At 36.7% G+C, this 10,429-nt stretch overlaps 1 protein-coding gene across 3 annotated transcripts in view; it reads right to left on the bottom strand.

Moving 5' to 3' along the window:
* Positions 1 to 338: 338 nt before the first annotated feature.
* Positions 339 to 10,429, bottom strand: part of LOC141900295 (uncharacterized) — a 94,945-nt gene continuing 84,854 nt past the window's right edge. For all 3 annotated transcript variants that reach the window (XM_074787112.1, XM_074787113.1, XM_074787114.1), the window contains one exon: positions 339 to 9,176. In XM_074787112.1, the coding sequence (XP_074643213.1) occupies positions 8,701 to 9,176 (476 nt within the window). In that variant the 3' untranslated portion in view covers positions 339 to 8,700. The remainder of the gene's footprint in view (positions 9,177 to 10,429) is intronic.

Genomic DNA, 10,429 nt, shown 5'->3' with positions numbered 1-10,429 from the left:
TGATAAGTCTCATCGTCCTACTTTTCCGTATACGCACATGTACTAAAATGGATACTTGAGCCGGGTTTCACATAAAAATGTCTGTGGATATAACAATAAAATTTCGTAACACAAAAAAATATTTGCCCCAACTACAATGCAGGAAGATTTTTAAAAAGGGCAGGAGCAGATACAAAAAGGGCTTTAACCAATATCTCTGGAGAAGGCTAGCAGTACTGTCCCTGTTATTTCCGACGGCTAGCGGTACTGTCCCTGTTATTTCCGACCCTCAAATCCAAGGCAGAAAAAATCCCAGAGAAATATCAGTTCAGCATATTCTTCAAATAACTATACCGGTAAATACATCTTTATTTCACAATCGGAAAAACCACAAATAATCTTTTAATGAAATTAGAACAATAGCGTTTACTGCAACAATTCTAAACGTAATTGAGGTTTTAAGAAAATAGAAACATGACTTGATAACAATGAATTCATAACAGAAAATCTTATTGCTAAAAAAAGTCAGAGAGTTTGTTGTATACGAGTACGTATGAAAATATCGTCAATAGTAGGACGAAGGGTGAATGGGAATTTTTTACAGTTTTTAACTGAGCCCACTAGGAACATTATGGGGATGGTTTCTATGGCCTTATGAAGTATTTTTGTCTATTTTTACTGGAAATACGATTTCTAAAAATCCACTAAGGTCATCTAAAATATTAAGCCCAATTACCTCATTCGCCATTTTGTTAAATATGCATTGCTATAGTAACGACTTAGCAACTACAAGTGGGGCGAATGAGTGAAATTTAAAAACAAAAACGATATGGCCTAAATTTCATTATCGATTCTGTTTGACTGAGTCGTTTAGTAACCTGACAAATTTCAAAAACGTTTCCTATTGGTGGAGATTTCATTCATCGTCATTGAGTTTTGCTTGTCATCGGTGGTGAAACGAATATAAAAAAATCTACATTATCAAAGGTAAGTTTTGCTTTACGGAGCCTAATCGTATATTTTGATATTTCTAAATACAATGATTATTATCATATTGAAATTCATTTCACATTATCCGAATACATATTCTTATTTCTATATAGATGGAACCGTCTGAGTTAATCGCTGATCTAGTTTCTGTAAGCTAGTGCGAACTCGTTAAAGGTTACAGCAGATACAAGATAGGCGCAAGAATTCGTTATCGGTGGAGCAAAAGGTGGTGGTACGGAAAAATAGTCGATACTGATATAGTTTCAGAAGATAAAGATAACGATGTTCCCATGACAGTTCTGTTAAAAGCTAATTGTGGAGAATCTCATGAAAATGTAAGCATGTTTAATTATATCGAAAATATTCCACCATCTCCTAAGATAGCAGAGGAAACTGAGCGTCCTGTATTCAAGGATATAACAAACGTCTGCTTGTGCGAATTGAAAAGTTGCGAAGAAGTTTTTGCTGCATGTAACTCATGCAGACCATGCTGTGTTATAACCATTTTACTCAGGAGAATTGCCCAGTTCGTAACCCTCAACCTTCGGTGACAGAAGATTCGTTGATGAACGTCGAAATATCCCCAGAAATCTATATAGTAGAAGGTGAAGAACAAGAGCCAATATCACCCCTCCTTCCTCCAGAAAAACCAACAGAAAAACGATCAAAGGCAAGAAGAAAATTAGTGAAAGAAAATAGAAATCGAGGAATTGAATACTCAACAGAAAAAAGTGACATCACTAAATCAATGCAATTGGCGATACATGCAAGACGTTAATAGTTTAATCTCCACTTTCGACAACCTAAACCCTACAACCAGCATTGTTCAGCTAGCCAAATTTATTAAACTCGGTCTGCCATTGTCCTAATATTTCTTCGATTAATGTTCTGTATATTTTCAATTATGTTTTAACTCATCTGTAATTAGTGTTAATTATGCTTCATTTTATTATTTGTTTATCTCCTATTATGTATATACTTGATTTTCCGAATTTGTATCAGTTGCAAACAATGTTTTATTAATGTTTATGCTGAATAAAGATTGAATTGAATTGAATTGCAAGAATATAGGAAGATGTCTGCAAAAATCCTATGTTTGCGATAGTATCACTAACGAACGCACAGAGCAAATCTTCCTCTCATATTGGCATAAAGGTGATTTGAGGGAACTGCGCCATTGAATTAAGTCTCACATTACATCAAATGAACCCATGAGACAACAAATAAACAGTCGAAAGTCCAGAACCATCAAATACTTTCTTCCAGATACTGAGGGCCATCTGCTACCAGTATGCAGAATCTTGTTTTTCAATACACTTTGTGTCAGTGAAAAGGTTGTCCCGACGGTACTTAGTAAAACTGACGAAACTGGTGCCCTTGAAGATGAGCATCGTGGTGGTCGAGTTGCAACTCTTGCAGCACGAGACAATGTATTACGTCAATGCGTCGAAGGTCACATCAACAGATTCCCCAGAACAGAATAAAACTACTGTAGGAGAGACACAAAATTTCAGTACCTTTTACCAGACCCCACCCAAAGAAAAATGTGGGAATTGTATGACCACGAGTGACAACCAGAAAACAAAGTGTCTTTCTCATACTATTGCAAGGTCTTCAAATCTATGAAATTGAAATTTCATTATCCCAAGAAAGATGCATGTGGTTTATGCGAATCATATCGTAACGGAAATGAAACAGAGAAGGCCAAACTGAAGGGTCAATTTGAAAGCCACATCAGTGAAAAGGAGAAAGTTCGGAATATCAAATTGTCTTTGAAATGTCATGCATCATTAAATGACAAGATAACATCTGTTCATTTGATCTACAACAAATAATATTCCTACCAAAAACAAACCGCTCGTTAATATTCTACAGTAGAAGATTATCTTGTTATAACTTTACGATATACGATGTCAATTCGAAACATTGTGAATGTTTTTTATGGCATGAAGGCATTGCTGGTCGAGGTTCAAACGAAATCGCCTCATGCGTGTATCAGTACTTGAAAAGAATTGACGCATACTCTGTACGCCATTTATTCCTTTTTGCTGATGGATGTTCCGGGCAGAATAAGATTAGTATTTTATCGTGTATGCTTTTGTACTTTGTCCAGAATAGCGTTAATGTACAACAATGTATAACAATACATTATTTTGAACCACACCACGGTCAAAACGAGGGCAATGCTGTACACAGAGTTGCGTCGAACGCGCAATAAAACGAATTCCGGAGATTATGACACCGAGCGAATTTTTGGCAATAATCAAAATGGCACGCTTGAGATCAACAACTAGCGTCACTCAAGTGGATACTGGCGATATCCTGAACTGGAAAGATTTGGCGAAAAATCTGTCCATTCTTCGCATTCGAGAGGCCAGCGATGGTTGGTTGGAAATTGACTGGAAAAAGTTTGCGAGTTGCAAGTGAACAAAGTTCACCCAGCATAATCGGATTCAAGATGTCGCATCATGATGACGTATTCGCACCTTTAGATCGTAAGTCGAGACGAAACTTCGTAGAGATGGTCCCATATCCAATGCCGGCGTACGATGAAAAACCGAAGTTGAGCGCCGGCAAGTTGAATGATCTGATGCGTTTATGTCAGGGAGAAATGCCGGTAATCAGTAATTCGGATACAAAAGCGTTTTACCAAAATCTTTCCCACAAGAAATTGAGAGTTGAATTGTTTGTTTCGAAAATAAATTTACTTTTCGTGGATTTCCTGTGTTTTGATACTTTTTCTTTCTAGTAAATGATAGATATCATTTTAAGATACACATTTCCATACACAGAAAGGACAAATGAAGGACGAATCGGAGTATTAATTTGATTCCTGTTATGACAAATGGGTGAATCGAGGGCAATTGAACCATCAATGCTAATTGGTTGATTTTACGAAAGGGCGAATGGGACATCTATATTCAATGAGACCAAACACACTAAATTCATGTCCAAAATGATAAATATTTGTCATGTTGATAGAAATTATCAAGATTTAATAAATGGTACCAAATAAGAATTAATAGCATACATATTTACTTGATTTTAGCGGTCTGAATTCAAAGAAGAATTCAGACACGCAATAACCCAAATGTTCTATTACCCCATTCGCCCCTTCGTCCTACTACTGACGTCATATCAGAAAATCTTATTGTTAAAAGTCAGAGAGTTTGTTGTATACGAGTATGAAAATATGATATATCTTTATCAAAGTGACATGTGTATATAATAGTTCATTTGCTTACAATTGTTTGTTTTTATCACCCCCAATAGGTATCTACAAGTCGTTTGGATAAAGCTAATAAAGGACCATGGGTCCAGAAGGATCAACTGAGTACATTTTAGTTTTGAGCACAAAATCGATTTGTTCTTAGATTTGCAACAAAATCAGAAAAGTTACAACCAAATTTTCAAATGTTCCATAAGATTCTTATACAAAATGATACTTGACAGTTTGGTCAATATAAGCATAATATAAAAGCTGTATAAAATGAGAAACTGGAGGTCCAGAGACACGATGCCCACTAGCTGAAATGCTTGATAATCTGATCATTTTAATATGCATGACCCTGGTGATCAAATAAAAATTCCATACCAACATTCCGGTATCAGGACAATTGCCCCCGGACAATTGCCCCCCAAATTAAATCTTCTTAATCTTAAAGTAACACAGATATTTACACAAATTAATTAGACAAAATGAACTAATTCTAGCTAATTACTCTAGGACAGCTTTAAAGTTTTTGATTGGCTAAAGTAACACTAAAACTAATTCCAATAAATTAGCCGACGTTAACGATTGCACAAATAAGTGGACCTATTAAGTTTTCTTTAATTCGGTAAGTGAATTATCATTACGCAAGGACTGATTTAAAGTTTTTGATCTGCATACAACATCAGTAATTCTATATCTTATAAATCTATATTCAATAATAGACAAATCAATTTCTAAGTAAAGTATTTAGGTGGTGTTAATACAAATCAAAAAGGATTTTATTCGGGGGGCAATTGTCCTAGAATCCAACATTCCATATCAATTCCAACCCTTTTTCCCTCCTAATGACAAAATAGCAGCTGTGTCAGCTAGTCAGCAATGGCATAAGCCGAAAAACTGTAAATATATGTAATTCAACATTAAAGCCTACTGGAGGAGAGAAAAAACAACAGGTAATCTTAATTCGACTTGAGATGTGTTCTACCTATAACAGTGCTAACAATCATTATTGAATATAAATACCGGTACAAAAACCAAAATCCTACTGTGATATTTCCTCACAAACCTTTTCCCATCTATGAACAAATAATTTGACCAAAACAGACAATAAAGGTCCAATGGCCCTGTGGCTCACCATCAAATCATAGAGTGTATATTGTCAAAATTATTACACTAACTATGAATTAATTTGGATTGCAATCGAATGTAGGATAGATTACCGAATTAAAACCATCAACTGACGACGATATGCTGAACAAACTCTTCAAACAACAATCTTTTATTCTTAATCTAATCACTTCATTAATTCTTAGCCCCTTATTACACGATTAATACATACTAAGATATTATTATACTCGCAATTTCCAGATTTTATTATCCTTGAATTAAATCAAAATACACGCCCAACGCACGACTTCTCCCAGTCTCATATGAGTTTGTTTTTAACAGCACACGTGTGATAACTATGCTGTACGTTCTCTACTGATCGCTCCACACGGATTTCCGTAGTACGATAGCTGTATATATAAGGGTATAATGTGTGCAGACTAGCTCCCACCTCTAAATCAGTTGAAAAAACTGACTGTTGATTAGATGAAAAGCTGAGAGCATTCCACTGCCCGCTATTGTCTACAGACTATTCAGTCCATTATTAATTTATTACCGCTCACAATTCTACCTAAGAACGTACTAAAATTGAATAGATTAGAGCAGTAACACGGTTCACAAAAATCCTGGTTAGCAGGTCTTTTAAGGCATTGACAAGACAAATCTAAGCCAAAACTCCATTGGCATCGCCATACTTGCTATTTGGATACTGAATTGAATAGCCTACTTGTTTATAATCGTAACACCGAACAAATAATAAGCTAACATACGATACCTAGTCGAATGAAATGCTCGCCATTGGGTTTTCCCAATAGGCTTTCCCAATTACATCAGAAGTTCCTGGAATTTCCTGTATATCTAACAAACAGCCAATCACATTCAATGTACCTCAGGTAACAAGGTCAACTCGGATGAATAGAAGCGAGAAAATTTAGGGGGTTTATAAAGTGAGGGCCTATAGGTCGAAAAGTACATCCAGATGAGTCGCACAAAAAACGGCAACATTTCCAGTAAGGATTGAACTTTTATATATTTCAATTCCAAGTATGCAAATTCTCATATGTGAAAACGTGCCATTACTTAGTGCTAAAAAGCAGGGTTTTTACATGTTTATCAAGAATAAGTCCCCTAAAAATAACTCAATCACTATGAAATTTTTGTGGGCTCAAGAACTCATTAAGCCAAACCATGACACCAAAAATCAACACTATTCGTTCAACAGCCATGTTTGTGCCTTGTTGAATCACCGATACTCTATTCATTTTCGATGAAAACTGCTTCACCAGATCGTTTGCATAGGCAAACCTCATCCTCCCCCGGCAGGGATTCGAACCTGATGGCATCGAGATTGCCACGGCACGAAACCCTGCCATAATCGACTGTGTGCGCAGATACATGCGCAGTTCAGATGATGTGATTTTTAGCCAATCAGAAATCCCGTTTTATTTTAGCCCGGGTTTTCCCATTTATAGTTCTTCCTTGAAATTTGCCTCAACGATTATACAACAAGCAATCTGATTGGTGCCGCCAGTTTTCGTTCGGAAAGCTGCGCATGTACCTGCGCACCCGGTCTACTGATGCAGGGGTTCGTGCCGTGGCTGAGTGTAGCGATGCCATCAGGTTCGAGTCCCTGCAGAAGGAGGATGAGGCAAACCTATGGTTCGCCAAAAAGTGATCGCAATAGTCATATGGGGCTTGAGTTCTACTTTAAGAATTTATGTTAAGAATCTAGCTTAAAACCGATTAAAACAATGTGACATTTGACCCTTAGAGGCTAGTTTGTGTTGCCGTGCAACTGAAACTGGCAGTGTCCTGAAGTGTTGATCGACTATCAGCTACTGTAGGCAGGTAGAATATTTTGTTATCATTGCTAATTATCGAATTGACTTGACACCAAACTACAATGTTTTGTGGAGTTAACCCTTTGGTGCCTTGAGATGCTGGAAGCGAATGTCCAAACGACGAATCGTGCATGAAAAAATCTTTTTAGTGTCCAAGCGAAGATAGTTATGAGGACTGGACATTCTGAAGGGGCAGGTGATAGCGACTTAGGTGACTATTCTAATCAAAATAACACTGGAAATGGCTCTGAATGAGACTATCATGAACACTGATACCGAAAATGAGGATAATAGCGATGCTGGGGGGTAGCAACACTGACAGTGACCTTGATTTACCCCCTCATCCCGAGGAAGTGATAATGATAATAAGGATGATATAATTTACCACCATTGTGATGAGCGACAAAAGCTGGGAGAGCTGATCAGAGAGAAAGTAGCATAGACAACTAAGGAACATTTTTTAAGTTGTAATAGCATACATTTATTATTTAGCTGAAATGAATAAAGCTTGTTGGTAACTGCAAGTGATTGTTCTAATAAAGGTAAGATACTTTTCAAAGAAAAAGTTCTGTTTTCAGAATTAAACCCAAAAATTTTTTTGGGTGTTTAAAATTTTCCAGCAGCCCCCCAGATGTATAATTTTGGACAGTGGATTCTAATTCTGCTAGAAGATACCTTTTACCTGATACTTGGTTGAATACTGTAGCGCCAAAAATAAAAAAGTAATAGCAATTTCATTATCAGCTGTTTTTGTCTTTCATAAAAACAAAAGAAATGCTCAGGCAGATTAATAGCTTTACCGGTTGAAAGCTCAGGCACCAAAGGGTTAACATTCTCTACTACATATCTATGGAACACATGTAATGAAAAAACATAGCATGTATTCCACTGTGGTATTTTTAGTTACACACTATGTTAAAATTGCTATTACCCCCCGGTATGCACCGAATGAATACTTGCTACAATGTAGCTTATTTTACAATGTGCCCAATGAATTCGCCAAGAAGCAGCTTGTTTGCTGCACTTTGCTTATTTGTAATATAGTTCAAAATCATGTCAAGAGATGGAAGGGCCGTATTTAGCAGGGGGCAGGGACAATTGCCCCCAAGAAATTTTGGAAAAATGCTCATTTATTGCTATATCCTATAGAACTGCCCTTTTATGGATTCTTCTGCTCTCTAAAATTCAAATCTTAGGTACAGCTATGGCGCACTAACAAGATGTCTTTTGAACTAGATTGAATTGAATATGATTAATCAGACGCTGATAATTACAGGCAAAAAGATAATGATTCAAGGTAGGTCAGCATGATTTTCAAGTTGTGACCAGTTAAGTTGAATCAAGGCATGTCACACAGAGACATAAACCAGCCTCTATATACAATCATGGATGTATATACATCCATGATACAACAGACAAGATAATGGTCCTGGCATGATGTGCACGATATACATAGAATTAAAAACCATTCCAACATGAAATATAAAGTAATGATACGTATTTACAAATTGCTGTTATTACCAGGATAAGTGCTAGTAACTATCAAGTAGTACAACATTATTTACCGCTTTAGATGACCATACATAAACGGATTTGCTTCTTTTCTAGTTTATCAACCAAATTGGCAATTCGACATACTTTGATGCTATCAGCATTTCCCAGGCTGAAAACTCTGAGTAAATCATAATGATCACGCAGTTCATTTGCGCAGCTGATTTGCTGGATGGATATTTCAAGCACTTCTTTTGAATCTGAGACGGTAGCCTTCACTTCGATGTATTGTAACTGTTCATCACCATTGACATCTTTGAGAGAGAGCACAAAATCATAAGGATGTCCTATTTCATCTTGTTCGTTCAACCAGGTAACTTCGAGAATTTTTTTATCATTATAAGTATCCAAGCTCTTCAGGTACTGATGCACAAGTCTTTCCCCAAGATTTCCGATTTCCGGTTGGTCAGCTGCTTTATCGAACACGACCTGTTCTGGAATGTTTGGAATGTGTAATTCTTCGAATAGAGTCTCATCTCGGATTTCATAATGATCTGAAAATAGTTCAGTGAAAATTTACAATAAATCCACTCTAATCATCATCGATGCATGCAACCTCGTCAGAGAATCACATTTTTTTTCTTAACCCATTTACACTCAAGCCGCCCGTAGCCACCCTGCCTATTACTCCTTAAGCCGCCCGCATCCGCCCGCCACTTTTTTCGTATGCTGCACAAAAACAGTTATAGTGGGATTTGAACCCAATGGCTTATGATAAACGAGACACCCAAGTCCTCAAAATACCATACAGAAATCAACATCCTTCCATCATTTTTCGAGTATTTGGAGTATGAACATGACAGATCTGAGCGCTCACTTCAAATCCAAGTAAGTTTGGATGAATTTTGGGGGCACAATTTTGGTGGTTTACCACAATCATAGAACATGTCAGCAGCTATGATTTTGTAATTGATTGTGAAAACGTTACCTCGTTACCAATTTAATATGGAAATACTAAGTATTCTACTATTCCAACGCCCCCTGGTGACCATATTCAAAACCCAATGACCTTAAAACTCATCATAATCATAGAACATGTCATAAACTACAACTTTGCAATTGATCATGATAACAAAATATGTCTCGTTACCAATTTAATATGGAAATACTAAGTATTCTACTATTCAATGCCCCCTGGTGACCATATTCAAAACCCAATAACCTTAAAACTCACCATAATCATAGAAAATGTCATAAACTACATCTTTGCAATTGATCAAGGTAACAAAATATGCCTAGGTACCAATCTAATAAGGAAATACTAGGTTATTCTACTATTCAACGCCCCCTGGTGACCATATAGAATAACTAATGTCCTTAAAACTCACCACAATCATAGATGATGTCATGAGCAACAACTTTGCAATTAATTATGGTAACAAAATATGCTTAGGTATCAATATAATGTGGAAAAACATTTTCCCACCTACCAATGAGTACTGATGATACCAAGATGGCCGCCAATTGCGTCACAAATGGCCGATCAAAAATACCTGGCTCAGGTATAAAACAACCCTTTCCAAGGAATACCCATCAAAAATTGCAATGAGAAATGGCAAACCAGTAGGAAGCTACAGGACTCAGAATTTGGGCCAAAATTGACATTTTTGGGCACTAAAAAGGTCATAGGACGGCCATCTTGAGTCCGATCGACCCAATTTTTCTTATGGTGATGGGCCCTGGGGGGATTCAAATATATATGAAAGATCAAGGTAATTGATTTAAGCGTCTTCAAAATTTCCCTCAA

The sequence above is a fragment of the Tubulanus polymorphus genome, chromosome 2 (assembly GCF_964204645.1).
Source record: "Tubulanus polymorphus chromosome 2, tnTubPoly1.2, whole genome shotgun sequence".
Lineage (NCBI taxonomy): Eukaryota > Metazoa > Nemertea > Palaeonemertea > Tubulaniformes > Tubulanidae > Tubulanus > Tubulanus polymorphus.
This window is presented reverse-complemented; position numbering and strand designations above follow the sequence as displayed.